This window comes from Sorex araneus, chromosome 2 (assembly GCF_027595985.1).
Source record: "Sorex araneus isolate mSorAra2 chromosome 2, mSorAra2.pri, whole genome shotgun sequence".
In the NCBI taxonomy this organism is placed as follows: Eukaryota; Metazoa; Chordata; class Mammalia; order Eulipotyphla; family Soricidae; genus Sorex; species Sorex araneus.
Window position 1 is genome coordinate 80,991,643 of NC_073303.1, and position 21,356 is coordinate 81,012,998.

General features: G+C 38.5%; 1 protein-coding gene across 1 annotated transcript in view; it reads right to left on the bottom strand.

Annotated features, from left to right (window-relative positions):
* Nucleotides 1-7,682: 7,682 nt before the first annotated feature.
* DNAJC5B (DnaJ heat shock protein family (Hsp40) member C5 beta) overlaps nucleotides 7,683-21,356 on the bottom strand; it is a 52,040-nt gene continuing 38,366 nt past the window's right edge. The window contains exons 3-4 of the mRNA XM_004602421.2: nucleotides 20,924-21,095; nucleotides 7,683-7,777 (exon numbers count right to left, since the gene is read on the bottom strand). Of these exons, the coding sequence (XP_004602478.1) occupies nucleotides 7,683-7,777; nucleotides 20,924-21,095 (267 nt within the window). The remainder of the gene's footprint in view (nucleotides 7,778-20,923; nucleotides 21,096-21,356) is intronic.

Here is a 21,356-nt window from a genome sequence, read left to right on the forward strand (position 1 = left end):
ACAATTAAAACAGCATGGTACTGGAACAAAGGCAGAGCCGTAGACCAATGGAACAGGGTGGAATATCCCTACACACAACCCCAAATGTATGATCATCTAATCTTTGATAAGGGAGCAAGAGATGTGAAATGGAGCAAGGAAAGCCTCTTTAACAAATGGTGCTGGCACAACTGGACAACCACATGCAAAAAAATGGGTTTAGACCTCGACCTGACACCATGCACAAAAGTGAGATCAAAATGGATTAAAGACCTCAACATTAGACCACAAACCATAAGGTACATTGAAGACAAGGTCGGCAAAACCCTCCACGATATTGAAGATAAAGGTATCTTCAAAGGTGACACGGAACTAAGCAATCTAGTAAAAACAGAGATCAACAAATGGGACTACATTAAACTAAAAAGCGTCTGCACCGCAAAAGATACAGTGACCAGAATACAAAGACTATCCACAAAATGGGAAAGGATATTTACACAATACCCATCAGATAAGGGGTTGATATCAATGGTATATAAAGCACTGGTTGAACTCTACAAGAAGAAAACATCCAACCCCATCAAAAAATGGGGCGAAGAAATGAACAGAAACTTTACCAAGGAAGAAATACGAATGGCCAAAAGGCACATGAAAAAGTGCTCTACATCACTAATCATCAGAGAGATGCAGATCAAAACAACCACGAGATACCACCTCACACCACAGAGACTAGCACACATCCAAAAGAACAAAAGCAACCGCTGTTGGAGAGGATGTGGGGAGAAAGGGACCCTTCTACACTGCTGGTGGGAATGCCGACTGGTTCAGCCCTTCTGGAAAACAATATGGACGATTCTCAAAAAATTAGACATTGAACTCCCATTTGACCCAGCAATACCACTGCTGGGAATATATCCCAGAGAGGCAAAAAAGTATAATCGAAACGACATCTGCACATGTATGTTCATCGCAGCACTGTTTACAATAGCCAGAATCTGGAAAAAACCCGAATGCCCCAGAACGGATGACTGGTTGAGGAAACTTTGGTACATCTATACAATGGAATACTATGCAGCTGTCAGAAAAAAGGAGGTCATGAATTTTGTAGTTAAGTGGATGGGCATGAAAAGTTTCATGCTGAGTGAAATGAGTCAGAAAGAGAGAGACAGACATAGAAAGATTGCACTCATCTATAGTATATAGAATAACAGAGTGGGAGACTAACACCCAAGAACTGTAGAAATAAATACCAGGAGGTTGACTCCATGGAGGCTTGGAGGCTGGCCTCACATTCTGGGGAAAGGGCAACTCAGAGAAGCGATCACCAACTATAATGTAGTTGAAGGCCATGCGGGGAAAGGGAGTTGCGGGCTGAATGAGAGACTGAGCACAGTGGCCACTCAACACCTTTATTGCGGGCCGTAGAAGCTAAATAGAGAGAGATAACAGAAGGGAATGCCCTGCCACAGTGGCAGGGTAGGGTGGGGGGGAGATGGGATTGGGGAGGGTGGGAGGGATGCTGGGTTTACTGGTGGTGGAGAATGGGCACTGGTGAAGGGATGGGTTCCCGAACTTTGCATGAGGGAAGTATAAGCACAAAAGTGTATAAATCTGTAACTGTACCCTCACGGTGATTCTCTAATTAAAAATAAATAAATTTTAAAAAAATTTTTTAAAAAGTGACCAGAATACAAAGATAGTGTACAGGATGGGAAAGGATATTCACCCAATACCCTTCTGATAAGGGGTAAATATTGAGGATATACAAGGCACTGGTTAAACTTTACAAGAAGAAAACATCCAATCCCAACAAAAAATGGGGCTATGAAATGAACAGAAACTTTCTCAAAGAGATCCAACTGGCCAAAAGACATATGAAAAAATGCTCTTCATCACTAATCAGGGAGATGCAGGTCAAAACAATTAAGTATCATCTCACACCACAGAGACTGGCACACATCCAAAGAACAAAAGCAGCCGGTGTTGGCGTGAATGTGGGGAGAAGGGGACTCTCCTTCACTGCTGGTGGGAATGCCGACTGGTTCAGCCTGTTTGGAAAACAGTATAGACGTTTCTCAAAAAACTAGAAATAGAGCTCCCATTTGACCCAGCAATACCACTTTTGGGAATATATCCCAGAGATGCAAAAAAAAAAAATGTAGAAATGAGAGCTGCTCTTATATGTTTGTTGCAATACTGTTTACAATAGCCAGAATCTAGAAAAAAACCCGAGTGCCCAAGAACAGATGACGGGTTGCAGAAACTTTGGTACATCTACACAGTGGAATATTCTGCAGCTGTTAGAAAAGATAAAATCATGAGATTTGCATATAATTGGATCAACATGGAGAGTATTATATTAAGTGAAATGAGTCAGAGAGAGAGGGACAGACAGAATTCATTTGTGGAATATAAAGTAACATAATGGGAGACTAACACCAAGGATTGTAGAGATAAGGGTCAGGAGGATCCCTCCACAGCTTGAAAGCTGGCCTCCCGTGCTGGGGGAAAAGGCAGCTGGGATAGAAAAGGGACTACCGAGTAAAGGACGCTTGGAGGGCTCGCTTGGAATGGGAGATGTGCACTGAAAGTAGACTATGGACCAAACATGATGGCCACTGAGTACCTGTATTTCAAACCTAACACCCAAAAGGAGAGAGAGAGAGTAAGAGGGAATGTGTCTGCCAAAGAAGGGAGTGGGGGTGGGGGGAGGGATACTGGGAACGTTGGTGGTGGAGAATGGGCACTGGTGGAGGGATGAGTACTGGATCATTGCGACTGAAATGTAGTTATGAAAGTTTGTATCACTGTATCACTGTCATCCCGTTGTTTGTCGATTTATTCGAGCAGGCACCAGCAACGTCTTTATTGCACTCAGCCCTGAGATCTCAGCAGCCTCTCTTTATTTTTATGCTTTTATATTTTCATATTCGATATGAAAGTTTGTAAGTCTGTAAAAAAACACTTAAGGTAAATTGTGATATGTATAAATAAATAAATAAATTCCATGTTAAATTTGAAATAAGCTTATGAAAAGACAGGGCACAGGACTCATAGGATTGACTGGAGCACATGATTTTCATGTGGGAGGCCCAGTTTCAAGCCCCAGTACCACATGTGACCTGAACCTGCAAAAATAATAAGACTTTGAAAAAGCAAAATAAAGACATTTTATATAAAAATTGCTATAGCAATAAGTTAATACAGATATAGAGACCTAATGTTATTATTACCTAATGAGTGATTTCATTTGTTACTTCTAATAATCTCAAATAGTTCTAAATCTTTCAAATACTTCTTTCTGGAGACTGGGAAGACAGTACACTTCACACACATGCCTTGTGTGAAGCTGACCCTGGTTTGATTCTTGATATCACATATAGTCCTCTGAGTAATGAGCCAGAAGTGGCCCCTGAGAATCACTGGGCCTCCTCCAAAAACATTTTTTAGATAAAATATTGCCTTCTGCTATCTAATCATCCTGAAAATGTTGAGTTTAGTAAATAGTTAATATATACATACTCAAATAAAATCGTTCTAAATGTAATCATAGCCAAATAGATTATTTTTAAAAATTTAAGAAAATGTAGGAATTTGAGACTGAAGAGATATTGCAATGGATAAGGAACTTGCCTTGCAGGTGGTCAATCAGAGTTTTTAAATGATATATCAATAACAAATGGAAAAATATGTCAAATCTCCCTAGTTTTTTCAACTTTTTTCACAATGCTTATTTGATAAAAATTTATCAATCAACCTCAGTATGTTTGGACAGAGGTAAATACAACATAACTTTGCAGAATGAAGACCATGTAGCCAGTGGAGTGGACTAAGTAGGAAAACTTTGTCAATCACCTACTCTGATCATTTCTACCCTACAGTTCTACTTATGGAAAATGTGGTCTCAGTTCTCTGCCTTTCCTGTTTCCAGAATCTATAAGGTCCTTCTTACGGTGCAGTGATCCTGATCCACACATGGTTCCAGTAAACTTCGCTAAAAATTAAAAGCTCTAGAAGCAGTTACTTTCTTTTTTTAATTTAATTTTATTAAATAACCATTAAATAGTTACAAAGTTTTAATGATTTTCAGCCATACAATGATGGAACACCGATCCCTCTACCAGTGTACATTTTCCACCACCAAGAAGATAGAGGCCAGAAAGTACATGGGAAAGATGCTCACTTGCATACAGCTAGCCTTAGTTGAATCCTCAGCTTTGTATGTTTTAAGGGAACCTAACTGGCTCAGAACTACAGAGTAACAGTGTAGCAAATGATTTCCCCTAAGCCAGTTTTTAGGGCCCCTCTGCTCTAGGTTTGGAATGGATTGGCTAGGTGTTTTATCTTGGTTGAATCCTCAGCATTATATACAGACATCTGAGCACAGAGCCAGGGGCTATCCCTGAGCATCAATGGATGTGGCCTAAATCACCCCCACCCCTTAAATAGACTAAGGAAGATAAAATAAAAAAGAAATCCAGTGAGTAAAGTGTCTTCATTTGGTGTTAAATTAATATAGATGTAGAGTTAATTGGTTTAAAATGGGTGTTGCTGGGCTAAAATCAAAGTTTTAGAAGGGCCATGCTTCATTCTGGAGGCTCTAAAGGAGAAAACAGTTCACTTCATCACTGTTATCATCACTGTCATCCTGTTGTTCATCGATTTTCTCAAGTGGGCACCAGTAACGTCTCCATTTGTCCCAGCCCTGAGATTTTAGCAGCCTCTCCTTACTAGTCTTTTCCAATGATTGGAGGCTCTTTCAGGATCAAGGGAATGAGACCTGTTATTGTTACTATATTTGGCATATCAAATATGCCATCGGGAGCTTGCCAGGCTCTTCCATGTGAGAGGGATACTCTCGGTAGCTTGCTGGGCCCTCGGAGAGGGACAGAGAATGTATATCAGAGAATACAAGCAGAATGTATATCAGAGAATAGAAGCAGAATGTATATCAGAGAATACAAGCAAGTATGTTAAAACAAAACACATGTGTGCTGCTTTAGGCACATCAGTGTGCTAGACTTTAAGAGTTTGCGCAGCCACTTCCAGGAGCTTTGTTTTATATAGTCTCTGTCATGTAACCCCATCAACAGTCAAAATCCAGAGACAGTTCACTTACTTGAAATATTCATCATTTAGATGATGCCTGCATGTCATGTGACTCATAGCTCTCCCCTTCCTCTTCCATCTTCAAGAAATATTTCTGTTCATTCTCTGATCTTCAGTTGCTTCTTACTAATCATTCTGCACATCACATTACATTTGATTGTCCACAGCCAGAAAGTTCTCCATGTTTAATGTTCTACATGATAAGATTTGGCTCACTTGATTAACTAGGATAATCAACCTAGCTCAATCTCCTTACTAATTACTTCTGCAAAGTCTCTTTTGTTGTAAAAGTTGGTTTACTCATGGATTTTAGGATATAGATATCTTAGAGGCTGGATTGGGGGGTGGTGGTCATTAGGATCCCCTACCACAATACTATGTAGCCTTAATTGGACCATCTCTGCAAGCCAAAAGATCAGACCGTACACTATCTCTTTTTCCAGATTAAGTCACTTTTAATACGTCCAGCATGTAGATACCATATGCTGTAAGAAAAGATCATAATTTATCCTCTAATAGCTAAGCATTTTGATAAATAATATTGTAATTTACAGAGTATGAAGAAAAATAAATCAATGACCTATGAAGCCCCTACTCTGATAGTCTAGAGGCTATTATTAGTGAGCCATTGAAGAGAGTAGGTCATTGGACCTTGCCTAATCCAGGATCACTGCTGAGGTTCATGGTTAGCATACCTATCTCTCTGGTGCTTCTCTGCTAAGATGCTTGTGGATTTAAAATAACTGCAGATGATTCCAGATGGCAGGTTCTGTTGGCACTCCCACAGGATATTTTAAGTGGCCTCAGATAACAAGTTGTCGATCCTTATTTCCAGAACTGAGGGTCATTCTGTAGAATTCACTCTCTCATTTCATAGAAATTTTGTGCTTGCATTTGTCACACACACTGCTAATGACAAACTATTCCTTTGTGAAGAAACATTGGCCAGAATGCCTCCCAGCAACTTAATTCCACTGTCTAATCCTGATTTTTGCTATGTCCTTATCTTAACCATTCTTGTAGGAACTTTAGATAAAATGGGAATGAAAATAGAAGCACTCTGTGTGATAAAGAAAAATAAGGTCTGGGAGAGAAAAAAAAAGGATTTTGTGATTTGCTATTCAAAGTATATGTCTGATCTTTTGTTTAAGGAGACAATCGTTCATTGGGGGGCATTTGCTCAGTTTATTTCTGGGACTGTAAGTATTGCTTTTATAGATCTTATTGGCTAAAGGGTTTTATATACACAATTAATCACTATATTTAGTAGCATATGAAAAATCACGTAAAACCATCTTATACTTGTAAAATATAAGATATTTTTCACCTCAACTATTTCACCCAATCTTATAGCAACTCAGAGGGTGGACTGAGTAGATGTGAAAATGAAGTCAGAAAGATTAGCCAGGTTTATTCTCTTCTTACTCATTCACAGGGTTAGTTAGGAGAGCTTAATTACATTGACGAAAAAAGAAATGCCAGCAACTCAGGAGTAAGAGTGGAATTTTAATGATGTCAGAACTGAGAGCTATAACACCAATTTTCACTTTTACTGTATATTTAGCCTCAGTTGACTATGATTTTATGGTGGGAGGAATGGAAACAGAAAAAAGAAAATGACATTTATTTCATGCAATATTACATAAAAACATAAGATCTTTAAAATGTAGTATTATATAAAGAACTAAGGAAGTTCTAGAAAAAAAGAACAATTTTACTGATGCTCTATTTTAAAAGTAGCACAATTTTGACCACATGAATTAAGGATTAAACAAATGCCAAGATGACCTCTGAGCTCAACATGCACAGAGCTGAGAACTTTCTGGTCAATATAATTAATTCCACTGAAAACAGTGCTTACAATATGTCTTTATTTCAAGCTCGAGAATTAAGGTTTCTATTCTTTACTTCAAGTTTCCTTTCCCTGGCTAAGTTTTACACATATTTCTTTATATGAAAGTGTTTATCATATTGTTTGGGACTCGTTGGTTCTCAGAATGTTTTTTCCTGATTTTGGTTGACAACTTTCAGTAGATGCCAAATTTTAAATATTTTAATAATATGCCTTAAAATACTGTGACTTTCCCTCTAATAATTCATTCCTGACTCAAAATATTTTTCTTCTTTAAAAAAAGTCTCTCTACAACACAATGAAAATTTATACTAAATTCTCATGTATATTTTGCTGATGGTATTTGTAGTGTGTATGAATTCTGCACTTAGTTAAACAGTTGAAAAGTAGTTTCTGTATTGTAATATACTTTAGTGCATAAGGAATGAGGTCTGGATCACATAATGGGCAGGTTCACAAAGGCTGTCCCATACCACTGTCTTGCCTCATGCAAGTAGCATAGAACAACTCTTCAGACCTTTATTTGTCAAAATGGCATGTGTTTCATTAGGAATTTTGCTCAAAGAGTGAATCTGCATAGTGAGAAAATTATGTGCAATCATCTTTGTCTAACCTAAAAAATAAGATACAAATATGAAAACTGTTCACAGTATTTCATGCCCCCTACCCTTCCAACTCCATGGCCATCTGGAGACATGATGGAAACAAGAGGAAGTACCGTGGACCTTCAATGGCCTTGATTTTAAGAGTCTGTGCAATAATTTCGAGGTCCTTCTCTGATTAGCTGTGTTTTCTCATTTGCATGAGTAGGCTGGAGAACAATCGGAAAGTCCGCATCTAAAAATAAACAAAGCAAAGCCAATAAGCATACATGTACTGTGCTCCGTTTTCTTTAATGAGGCAAGTGGTGAATAGTTTTGTTAAAATCATGATTAACAGATCATTCAATCCACAAAAAATTGAGTATGTCTGTCCATTAAAAGACTGCAAAGGGAAAGAGACTCTCCATTTTCACTCTCCATGTAAGTGCTATCAGTTATATCATTAAAGCACTGAACCTCAGCTTTTATTCTGAAGCAGTTAAAGAGCCTTGTACACCTGAGTTTAGTGTTGACCATTTTGTGGGGATGAAGATAGGTTAACTAAATACAGAGAGAAGGAGGGCATATCCATCTGAAAAAAAAAATGTACCCTAGAGCTGTTCAGAGCATTTATGGCCCTAATTAGAAGAAGGAAGAAATTCCACAGTTGTTTATATGACAGCGTTAGTAGGAAACTCCCCACATAGTTCTTAAAATAATTTTGTCTATAAATCACCACAAGACTTGCAAAGCCATTTGTTATTCTTGAGATTTGATGCTGTATTGAGGTAGGAGGAAGCTTTGCTAAAAATGGTTAATGAAAAGCCAATGAACTCACAATTGGCAGGCAACATTTATATCATACACAGTGTTCTATAAAAAACCTAAGTCAGAAGTTTGAAATGGTTCAGTGTTTGATGTGCTTCCAAGTACCTAGTAGCACCTTTCATTTATTTATTATAAAATCTAGCTTATTACTTTAAAAAATAAGAATTAAATTGATGACTCAAATTGTAACACAAAGCAATAAACAGAAATGCTATGAAAAAGGTTTAAAAGGGTGAAAAATAGAGTGATAAGGTTGGCCATAACTAAGAAGACATTTAAGAAAAAGTGGTAAAGAATATAAGTAGTATTTGAATATTGATGACTGAGAATTTCCTGTGATTGCTGAGAATCTACAGATTTGAGAACAAGCAAGTATAAATGGAAGAGAAACTCATATTTGAAGCATCTTAGTGGGGGTTTGAGCGATAGTACAGCGAGTAGGGCATTTGCCTTGCATGGGGCTGACTTGGGTTCAATCCTCAGCATCCCATATAGTCCCCTGAGCATCTCCAGGAGTAATTCCTGAGTGCAATCCCAGGAGTAACCCCTGTGTATTGCCGAGTGTGACCCAAAAAGCCAAAAATTAAAAATAAAATAAGACATCTTAGTGGTATTTAAGAACAATGAAGATAATGCAGAGAGTCTCTTGCCCCCACACCTGGGTGTCTTCCCTGGGGCCCCTCAGAGGGGGTGGGCTTCAGTTTCCCTCCTCGCCCTGAGCAGAACTCTCATGGCCGAAGACCTCCGGAGCCCTGCCACAGCCATGCTCAAGGCCCCTCTCCACACATTCGGATGAGCCTCACGCATGAAGGAACTGGCAGAGGAACCCAGGTGTGTGGGACCTGGGACTGAGACCTCCAAGCCTGCTCGGATTGGGACTGGGCCTCTTCTGCCCAGATTCCCCATTTTCCAGTAGCTAGCAGTCACACCCAGGGACTGCCCCAGCGCCGTGTAATCCCCCCAGTGGCCAACATCCAGAGACCATAAAAACCAAGCTCCACGAAGCACTTGTTGCTTCGTGGCCAAGTGACATCTTATAGCCTAGTTCTCCTTCTGGGAGAACGTGGCAAGCTACTGAGAGTTTCCAGTCCACATGGGAGAGCCTCGCAAACTCCCTGTGGTGTATTCATATGCCAAAATCAATAACAATGCTGGGTCTCAGGACCCTGAAAGAGCCTTCAATGCGGCATAGTTGGGAAGGACGAGTAAAGAGAGGCTTCTAAAGTCTCAGGGCTAGGACTGAATGGAGACATTCCTGAGACCGCTTGAGAAATTTGACGATCAACGGGGTGATGATGATGATGATGATGATGATGATGATGATGATGAAGAAGAAGAAGAAGAAGATAATGTTTATTTTCAGGGTGGGGTGAGGGTGATTGGGCCACACCTGGCAAGGCTCAAGGATCACTCCGGTGTGTTCCTGGCTCCATATTCAGTTATGGGAATCCAAAGTGGACTGCAAGGCAAATGTCTTAACCCCTGTATTATCTCTTGGACTCAAAGGTAGTAGTTTAAAATATTACTAATCAGTAGCATATATGGAAGCCACAAATGTATAAAATTATGGTTTCACTTTGCTAAATGAAAATAGACTAAATTTGTTAACTTGTTCATTTTTGGAATCATAATGTAAAGGTAATTTCAGATGATAAAAACTAAAATTGTGCTGCTAACAGATTACATAAGTCCTAGCAAAACAAAAATAAAAACCGTAGGACATTTTGTGCTATAAAAATAATTAGAAAAGAAAATGGCAGATATGTCAGCAAAGCTTAGCAACATAAAGCAGCAATACTTATTATAAGGCTTAAAATGAATATCAAACTAGAATAAGATAGGGCGTTAATCAGAAAACAAGCTATCAGAGGACTCCTTATTAGTTGGAAGATGTGATACCAAGAGGAACTCAAGGGGCCCACGACCATTCCCAGGGCTAGTCAATGCTAGAATCTAAGAGTGTGGTGCTCCTGGAGGTTGGTGGCACTCATTTTTGCAGTGTTCATGGGCCTTTATCCAGTGCTGGGGGTTGAAGTGAAGTTGAATCTAGCAAGTGCTCTAACTGATGTACGATCTCCTAGTCCTGCTTAGTGCTCAAGTATTGTAAAGTGACGTACTATTTAGCAGATGGTAAAGATAAACATTAAGTATGTTTTATAAATTACAAAAAATGTAATTTCCAAAGAAAGGAGGAGAAAAAGAAATATAATGTGAAAAATTCTATCAACACAAAAGACATTGTCTGGCGATAGTATAGGAGTTAAGGTATTTGGTTTGCACGTAGCTGATCTAGGTTTGATCCCTGCTACTAATAATGGTTCCCTGAGCACCTCCAGGAATGTGCCCTGAACATAGGACTAAGAATGAGCTCTGAGTGAGTTTTCTTAGGAATTACCCTGGTTCCCTTGAACACTGCTGGGTCTGGAACTTAGGTACAAATAAGTTGATAGCTGGGAGTCAGAGAGATAGTACAGTGGATAGGGTGCTTGCTTTGCATGTGGCCAACCCAGGTCCAGGCAATATAGGGGTAATTCTTGAGTGTAGATCCAGGAGTAACTCATGAGCATTGCAGGGTGTGGCCCAAAATACAAACAAAAAAAGTTGATTGTAAAAAAGTGAAAGCAGAGATACCACACAAACACTAAAGAAAAAGAAGCTATTAGAGCTACGTTTTCGTAGAGAAAATACAATAAACAAAGGAATTTTCAGAGCTTGAGGGTAACAATTCTAAACTTACATACACTAATACCATATCCTCGCGAAAAATGTCAAGGTTTTACAGAGAAATAGAAAAGTCCATTCTCACAGTGGAATATTTGAGTTTCTCAGAGAAACTGACTAAACAAGGAAGGAAAAACTATTTTTAAAGCTATAAAAACATCAAAAAATGCAAAGTTATAAACAGAATTTGTGTCCACTCTCCTCCAAATTCATGTGTGAAAATTCTGACCTTTATTAAATTGTGTACTGCATTTGCAGATAAGGTCTTTAAAGAAGTAGTGGAGTTCTCATATGGGCCTTATTCCAAGATGACTAGTACTTCCAAAAGGAAGTATTAGGGCCAAACACACCCAGAGGGAAGATAAAAATATGTGCATAGAAAATGGCCTTTCATAGACCTGAAAAGGGCTGGGGAAAAAAGCTAACTCTCTGATACCTTGATATTCAATTTCTAGCCCAAAGGATTGTGAGAGAATAAATGTTTGCTCTGTAAGTCATACAGCCTCTGTAACTTCATTATAGCAGCCCTAGTAAACTAACAGTTTCCATAAATTTGCTTTAATAAACATATATGGATCAGTTAGCTTTACAAATTCTAAATATATTATTGTGAAGCAATGTAGAACCATTAACTGCTAGACTGTAAAACATGTCTTGTGATAAGTCAAAGTATTTTATTTTACTAGTCATATTCTCTAGTCACAGTGCAGTTAAATTAGAAATAGCAAGGAGAGCCTATCATCATGTTTGTAACTTAGGAAGATATGGTTAGTTCTCAACCAGAGATTTTAAAACATAAATAAAAAATATTTGGACGATTCCTTAAACCTGTAGTTAAAGTTCTTTGTGTAAATATTATTATTTTATTTTTTGAGCCATACCTGGCAACGCTCAGGGTCACTCCTGGCTCTTCACTCAGTAACTACTCCTAGCAGTAGTGCTCAGGATGCCAGGGATCTAACCCAGATTGGCTGTGTGCAAGGCAAATACCCAACTTATTGTACTATCTCTCTATTCTTTTTGTTTAATTATTTCTTTAGCATTTGTCTCTCCATCTCCTCTGCTAGATTATAAATTCAAACACAGTGCTTTTCTTTTCTCTAACACCTAGCATAAATTCTCAACAAATGTTGACTGTTAACAGACTATCTTAATAAACCTGCCTAGTAAATTTCTGATTGAACCTTGACAACAAAAGTCAGTGAAATCTCAGGTTCACATTGCACTAGTTAATGCCTTATGCCTACTTATTTACCTTGATTCTCTGAACCAGGAATTTGAAGAAACTTACTTAACGTGTATGTAAATTAACATAAAGAAGAGCACAGTTTTCTGGATTAGTTTAAGAATTTTTTTTCCATGAATTATTTTTTTTGCAATTGGTTCTGTGTGTTTTGAAGGTGAGTAGGAAGATTTAGTGGGTGTGGTGGAAGGATGAAAAATGAATTCAGTCTTCACTTGCCCTCCCCACTGCTCTCTTCTGCTCTCTTTCCGGCCCCCAGACCTGCGTGATTTTTTTTTTTTTACTTTTCTGGTCACACCCGGCGATGCAGAGGCTCATGCACTCAGGAATTACTCCTGGCGGTGCTGGGGGACCATATGGGATGCTGGGAATCAAACCCAGGTCAGCCGTGTGCAAGGCAAACGCCCTACCCACTGTGCTATCTCTCCAGCCCCACAGACCTGCGTGATTTGGAGGGTGGACTTCTCCCTTCTTTTAGGACAATATAGTATGATAAATGATAAGCATTTATCATTTATAAATATCTCATGTAATAAATGTAATAAATATCTCAATATGTTGGTTGATACCAAGTGTCTAATTATAAGCCATATGGTCTCTTTAGCTCAGTATTTATGAATTTATTTGGGTTTCATCCAGGTGAATAGCAAGAACATTTAAGCAATCAACAGATTTTAGTTTTCCTTTACACTGAATCTCTCATTTTATGATCCAAGGTTAACACTGTGAAATTTTCCTCATTAGATGCTTCTTTAAAATGAAGTGTGAGTGTGTGTGTGTGTTTGTGTGTGTGTTTGTGTATTGGGGGGTGGATATCGTGACTTTACAAAATATTTTTAGTATTTAAATGGAAGTTGTCAGTCCATTGCCTTCAGTTTGGGGGATAGAGCCAAAATAAATTTAGCTTTTGTATTTTGGGTTTGCTTTGTCAAGATATTTAAACATAACTCTTTTCCATATATGGTCTTTACATCCTGCCCTTCTTTTTCTCTCTCTCACATATTCACATAGTTCAAATAAATGGGATTCTAGCTCAAGATAGTTTATACATCCTCTTGATTAGAATAATTATGTTTTACTATAAATTTCAGCAGAAGTATAGTCTAAATGAGATTGTTTAAGTACATCAGTCAAGTTCCGCAAAATGGAATAACCTGGTATTCAATACCTTTACTTTACAATTTTTGAATTTTACAAGACAAAATGGGGATTCTGGGCTACCCTGCCAATGATCTTTCTTTCATTTAATTCTGATTAATTCATAAGAATAATAAAATCTTCCTTTATCCCTTGAATCCCACTTATTTTATTTTATTGCTTTTGGGTCACACCCAGCGATGTTCAGGGATTACTCCTGGCTCTGCACTCAGGAATTACTCCTGGCGGTGCTTGGGGGACAATATGGGATCCCAAGGATTGAACCAGGGTCAGCCGCGTGCAAGGCAAATGCCCTACCTGCTGCATTATCTCTCCAGCCCCAGAATCCCACTTCTTTTAAGACAGAGAAATCACTTATAAATTCTATACTTTCCAGAGAAAATGGAAAATTCTACTCTTTTTCAGCTGGAATCGCTTTATTTCCCAAGGAAGAGGTATATTTAAGTAAGCTGGATTATACATAGTTGAAAGTGACACAATAAAACCAAGCATATCTCTACTCTATGTTTTTAGAATCTACTGGCTACTTCTATTCTGAATAGAAACTGCTACCATCAAAATGTCCAAGTAATAGGCATACTGAAAGATTAACATAATTTTAAAAATCCAAGAACTATATATACACTTTATATTAAAGCTAAAATTATTGTTTTAGCTTATGGCTGGTGACCTCAGAGCACAGAACCAGGAGTATCCCTTGAGCACTACCAGGTGTGGCTCAACCTCCTCCCTAAATAAAAAGAAAGCAAATGAAACCTAAATAATGAAGGTGTACCATGTTTAGTGGAGTGGAAGATTCAGCACGAATGTCATATCTTGGGACTGGGGAGAAAGTATAGAAGTTACAGTGTATGTCTTGCAGATACCCAATCCAGGTTCAATCACTGGCATCACACAGAAAGGCCTCCCTGGCACCACCAGCTGTGGCCCTGGAAGCCCCTAAGTATGACTAAAGTAGTCCTGGCCATTCTCACTACCACAAATTCTTACCAGCATCAAATCCTCAGGTATTAATATCAAATTTGTTGATCCAGTTGGCTGAGTATAGGTAATGTTAAATATTTCAAAACTGATCTAAAAATGTAATGCAATTCTAATATAGAATGCTAGCAAAATTGGGGTTTACTTTACACATGACACTAAAATATATATGGAAAGCCAAGTATATTAGACTTTTAGAAAAAAGATAGAAAAAAAACAATTATGGGAAAAAGAGGTGAAGAAATCACACCTAAATCACACTTAAGTAAGAGCAGAAATACAGAGAGCATGGCTATTATTGATAAGGGGTAAAAACGTATTAATGGAACAAAACAGAATCCAGAAATTGACCCATAAAATATGGCTTATTGGGACTGGAATGGTAGTACAGTAGGTAGGGCATTAGCCTTACACAAATTCGAGTTGGATTCCTGACACATCATGCGGTCCTCAAGTTTGCCAGGAGTGAACTCTGAGCACAAAGCCAGGGGTAATTCCTGAGTACTGTTGGTTGTACTCAAAGACAAAAAATCAAATAAAAAATTGACCTACTGATTTTTCACAGAGTTGCAAAGGCAATTCAATGGAAAGATAGTACTTTTTTCATTTTTAAAAGTTCTATTTTAAAACATCCTTTCAATAAATTATATTTGCATAATTAAAATCTATATTAAATATTAAACTTCATATCTTACACAGATTGACCCCAGCTAGTACAGGATTTAGAGCGATGGTTGACAATTGGATGTGGTTTAAATCAGTGTGTTATGTGTGATGTGTGTCCCTGCCTTTGCAGAATAGATAAGACTACCTACAGTCCATTTACTGGAACACAGTTCCAAAAAGTCATCACATGGAATATTTTTCATCTTTATAAGCCTTTACTTGCATTTTTTGTTGTCGTTGTCATCATTGCTGTTGTTGTTGCGTGTGTGTATATGTGTGTGTTTAATTTGGGGGCCACATCCGGCAATGTTCAGGGGATACTCCTGACTCAGTAATGCATAGGGATGCCAGAGATGAAATCTGGTTCGGTTGCGGTAAGGCAAATGCCCTACCCACAGTATTATCTCTCCAGTTCAATACTAGCTTATATCTGTAAACTACACAAAGTCTCTAAATTAGGAGAGTAAAGAACTAGAGCTAAAAAATACAAATTTCTGAAAATAAGATATAAATTCTCATGAAATATTAGACCAAAGAGCAGGGTAGATTTATTGTGCAGTTAATGAATCTTCCACGTTACTTAAAGTATCTTTAGGATAGGGAGATAGCTGAATGGGCAAGTCATGCTTTGGAAGTTAGAGAGATATACAGCGAATAGAACACTTGCCTTACATGAAGTCAACCCAGGTTCAATCCCTGGCATCCTATATGGTCTCTTGAGCACCACCAGGACAAAGTCCTGAACGCAGAACCTGAAGTAAACCCTGAGCATCCCCAAGTGTGCCCCTCCTCTTTGCCACCCAAACGAAGACAGAAAGAGTCATATTTTGCATGCAGGAGGTCTGGATTCTACACTGACACTGCATGGTCTTCCAAGGGTGCCTGAGAGTTATCCTTAAGTAATAAGTGCAGTCAAAACAAAAGTAAAACAAAATAAAAGGTGCTTTATTTGAAAAGACCTTTCTGAAAGACTTACTAGGCCTCCAGGAATGTGTTTACATTTGTAGATTTTCAAATGTTGGATATTTTAACCATAACTGGTAAGAAGACTGTGCTTTCTACTTTTAACTTTCCTTCTATAATCTATTTCTTCTTTTTCATGATAAATTTTGTTTAAATTTTCTTCCTGATACTATAATTTACAATACTGACACTGACAGAATTTCATGCAAAAAAACATTTCATAGTTTTCTTCTTTTTTTTCTCTTTGGGTCACACCCAGCAATACTCATGGGTTACTCCTGGCTTTGCACTCAGGAATTACTCCTGGCAGTGCTTGGGGGACCGTATGGGATGCCGGGGATCAAACCCGGGTCAGCCGCATGCAAGGCAAACGCCCTATCCGCTGTGCTATCGCTCCGGCCCCACATAGTTTTCTTCTTAATACATGGTAATTTGTACCTTGCTATGGACATATTTATGATTTGATGAAGAGGAAGTAGAATTGGAAAAGGGCTTCATTTGAATTTATAGATTATGCTTTTTTGATGTGCACTGGGCTGGAGAGATAGCACAGCGGTAGGGTATTAACCTTTCACTCGGCCGACCCGTGTTCGATTCCTTCGCCCCTCTTGGAGAGCCCGGCAAGCTACTGAGGGTATCTTGCCCACACAGCAGAGCCTGGCAAACTACTCATGGTGTATTTGATATGCCAAAAACAGTAATAAGTCCCACAATGAGAGACGTTACTGGTGCCCGCTCGAACAACTTGATGAGCAATGGATGACAGTGACAGTGATGTGCACTAACTTTTTACATAGTTGTTGCTAGTCATACTAGAACAGAAATAACTTTAGAAATACTTCACAAACATGAAAGCTTGTAACTATCTCACGGTGATTCAATAAAATTTAAAAAAAAAATAAAAAATAAATAAAAAAAGAGAAATGCTTCCCAATAGTTCACTCTGCCAGTGCACTTGGTAAGGAGTATTCCTATCAGAAGTGGAATAGTGGAATTATTTTATTGTGTCTATTGCACTGATTCCTAAATCACTGACTGATGCAGGAAAGACAAAATTTGAAACATACAGAAAGAAATGACAGTTCCCTGAGCGTTACCAGGAGTGGCCCCAGAGTACAGATTCAGTAATATCTAGTGTAGCTCAAAAAGTGATTGGTGGAGTAAAATTACGAATTTAGCAGTCTCAAGCTGAGAAAAGCTTGGTTTGAACGCAGCCGACCCGGGTTCAATCGTCGACGGATAAAATAACAAAGCAAACAATGACTTGGTAGTAGGTACTTGTGAGAAAGAAGAGCCACACTTGCCTTGTATGCAACTGAGGGTGATTGGATCTCCATACGATTTCCTGGGCACAGTGCCAGGACTAAACCTTCTTGAGTATGGCCAAATCAGGCAATTAAATAAAACATAGGAGAAAGATTTATAGAGGTGTTCCATATAGCTTATTAAATTGTTCATTTTCTAGATTTTATGATATCTGTTACCTTTTCAGTTATAATTTCTTTTTCTTGAAATTAATTTTAACTTTTATTAGTCTATGTAGCCTAGTCTATGAGAATTTGTGCATTTTTCAAAAAGAACTAACCGTACTGTATTCAAAGATGACATGCTACTGACCAACCAAGTGAAAACAGAGATAAACAAATGGGACTATATTGAACTAAGAAGCTTCTAAACCGCAAGATATAGTGACCAAAATACAAAAACAATCTACAGAATGTGAAAGAATATTCACCCAATACCCATCAGATAGGGGGTTGATATCAAGGATATAGAAGGCACTGGTTGGAATCTACAAGAAGAAAACATCTAACCCATCAAAAAATGGGGAAATGAAATGAACAGAACTTTTCTCAAGGAAGAAATACAAATGGCAAAAAAGGCACATGAAAAAATGCTCTTCATCACTAATCGTCAGAGAGATGCAGATCAAAACAACCATGAGATACCACCTCACATCACAGAGACTGGCACACATCCAAAAGAACAAAAGCAACGCTGTTGGCGCAGATGTGAGGACAAAGTGACCATCCTACACTGCTGGTGGGAATGCCGACTGGTTTCGTCCTTTGGAAAAATTAGAAATTGAGCTCCCATTTGACCCAGCAATACCACTCCTGGGAATATATCCTGGAGAGGCAAAAAAGTATAGTCAAAATGACATCTGCACTAGAATGTTCATTGCAGCACTGTTTACAATAGCCAGAATCTGGAAAAAACTCGAGTGCCCTAGAACAGATGACTGGTTAAAGAAACTTTAGTACATCTACACAATGGAATACTACGCTGCTGTTAGAAAAGATGAAGTCATGACCTTTGCATATAAGTGGATCAACATGGAAAGTATCATGCTGAGTGAAATGAGTCAGAAAGGAGAGACAGACATAGAAAGATTGCACTCATCTGTGGAATATAAAATAACAGAATAGGAGACTAACACCCAAGAATAGTAGAGTAAGTACCAGGAAGTTGGCTCCAAGGCTTGGAAGCTGGCCTCACATGCTGGAGGAAGGGGCAGCTCACATTGAGAAGGGAACACCAGGTAAAGTGTGGTTTGAGGACCCGCACAGGATGGGAGATGCGCACTGAAAATAGAATATAGACCAAACACGATGGCCACGCAGTGCCTCTGTTGCAAACCACAGCACCCCAAAGGAGAGAGAGATCAAAAGGGAATGCCCTGCCACAGAGGTGGGGAGGGGTGAGAGGGATACTGGTATAGCCGTGGGTTTTTGGGTTATCTTGGATCAATTAATCAAAATTTTCTTTTTTTGCACTATAAAGAAAATGTTAATGTTAAACTTGACACAATGGATTACAATAAAAATATTCTCCTAAATTACTCTACCTTTCTATCAGTGACAATACTGATTTAGATTGATGGGTGTTACTGGATATTGTATGAACAATAGCGTTAGTAACCCCAACATGATCTGACCATAGTTCATCTGCCTCACAAGAGCAGATGGATTAATGTACTGTGATCATTATTCTTAAGCAAGTTAGGCCAAGGTCACTGACTCTTTAATAGAAAGGAGTTTATATAGATACATAGATAAACTACTTTGCTTGTTTGGGTTTTGTTTTGGTTTGATTTTTGATCACACATAGCAGTGCTCAAGGCTTACTCCTTTCTCTGTGCTTGGGGATCACTCCTGGAAGTGCTCAGGGGACTATACATAATCAAAACCAGAGAGATTGCAAATAAGGCAAGCACCCTACCAGCTGTATTATCTCTCTAGCCCAAGCTAACCTTATTAATATTCCTGCCCTTTTGACTTTTTTAGTGTATTCTGCCATTAAAAGATTAATCCATATGTTTATGTCCCTGGTCAGGAAAAATAATTATCATGAACCCAAAATTTGACTCTATGGATAATGATAAGAGACTGTCAAAGCAACCCAATGTTTGACAAGTGGGTTATCCAGCCTTCCTATGGTTTCCCCATAGAAAAGAATCACAGGTTGCAGAAAGATCTCTTCTGCTTCCCAGTCCAAATGGTATTCACATGATTGGGACTCCTTCCTTCAAGCTGGACTCAGGGCAGGTGGTAGATTATTGCATAACACCATAATAAATAATAAAATATAACACTTAATAAAGTATTGAAAGCATGTAGAAGGCTTTAGTCTCTGCCTCTCAATATTATAGAATTCCTGTTTCAGTGTGACGAAATAAATCAGTGTTATGGAATAGTTCAGACAAGTATACCAATCATTCTTACTGTCTACAGTCTGTCAGGAGGTCACAGTCTCAATTAACCAGTAATTCTGTGGCTGTTCAGGATTCATAATGCATTCTAAAGGAGAAAATGTATTCTAAAGATGAATATTCTAAAGAATAAAGTGACACTTGTATTATGACTGCAAGATGGAGAAGATAATGACAAGTTTGACTCTGGCATACTTAAGCAGAGGCCTTTCCAAAAAGCACAAAATATTGCTTTGTAAATTCCATGAGATTTTCTTCAAACATTTTTCCTTTATCTTTTTTGAGTATAAGAAACTCAAAGAATCAATACATGGCATGGACATATATATACATAGACAAATGGAGGTAATTTAGCAAGGTAAAGAGTCTTCTTTACATAGGATTTTATTTTTGATGCACTTGATGCTAGCTCCGAATGTGTGCATTTGCAAGGAAGATATACTTCTAGAAAGAAAGATTACCTTTACACCAATTCCACTCAATGTTCATCATCAAGTAAGTTAAAAGAAAAAAGAAAAGAGTTGTTGACATTTTTTAAAAATTCGTTCCTTACTCTTTGAATAAAGATCTTAAAGTCATAAACTAAAATGCAATTTGGGGGCTGGAGCAATAGTACAGTGGGCAGAACTCTTGCCTTACATGTGGCCAAGCTGGGCACAATCCCTGGAACCACATATATGGTTTCTTGAGCCCTGCCAGGAGGGATCCCTGAGTGTATAGCCAGGAATATGTCCCAAGCACTGCCAGGTGTGGCTGAAGGACAAACAAAAGGAAATAAAACACAAAATAAAACTCAATTTCCTTGAGAGAATATCCTACTTTGTCTCTTTTATCCCTCAATACTTTCACCCAAATCTCTTGAATCCAAAACTCACTCTCCTGGAAGAAAACCACATATTATATTTGCTTTGGTTTATAATGCCACATATTTTAGAACTTCTTTCTAATAAAGTCAGGTTCTGCTTTCTCTATAGTTGGTACCTCCAGAAGAGACATGAAAACTAATAGTCTATAGGATTCCCACATCTGGTTGTTGGTTCTCTATCACTTTAAAGAAAACCATCACGTGGAATGTAAGACGTGGTTGGTCCGAAGATGCCATCCCACCCCCTGTGTTCATCTTACTCCACCTTTTTCCATGTCGGTCTTGATTTGCTCCTCAAGATCTTCTGGGGACACATAGCATTCCTCTTCTGGCACTGATGATTTGGGACGGCAGTGTCCACAGCAGCAATTGCAACAGCAGCATAGACAGCAGCAGAAGTAGCAGCCAGTCAAGAGGCCAATGATTACAAACAGGGTCTAGGAAAAGTGAAAGCAAAGCAAAACAGAGGTGAGAAGGGATAGGTATGAGGGAGACCCGGAGATCAGGCAAGGACCAGTATAGTCCTCAAGATCTGAAGGCATTATTCAGCCAACAGACTGTCATTCTTATTCCATGCAAAAATATCTGTTGCATTTCTCTGGAAACAGACTCCTCATGAAGTTTGCTTAGCAAATTAAACCCAGAGGAAAATACTTGTAGCCAAAGATATGAATTTGACATATTTTCTTGTTTCTTAA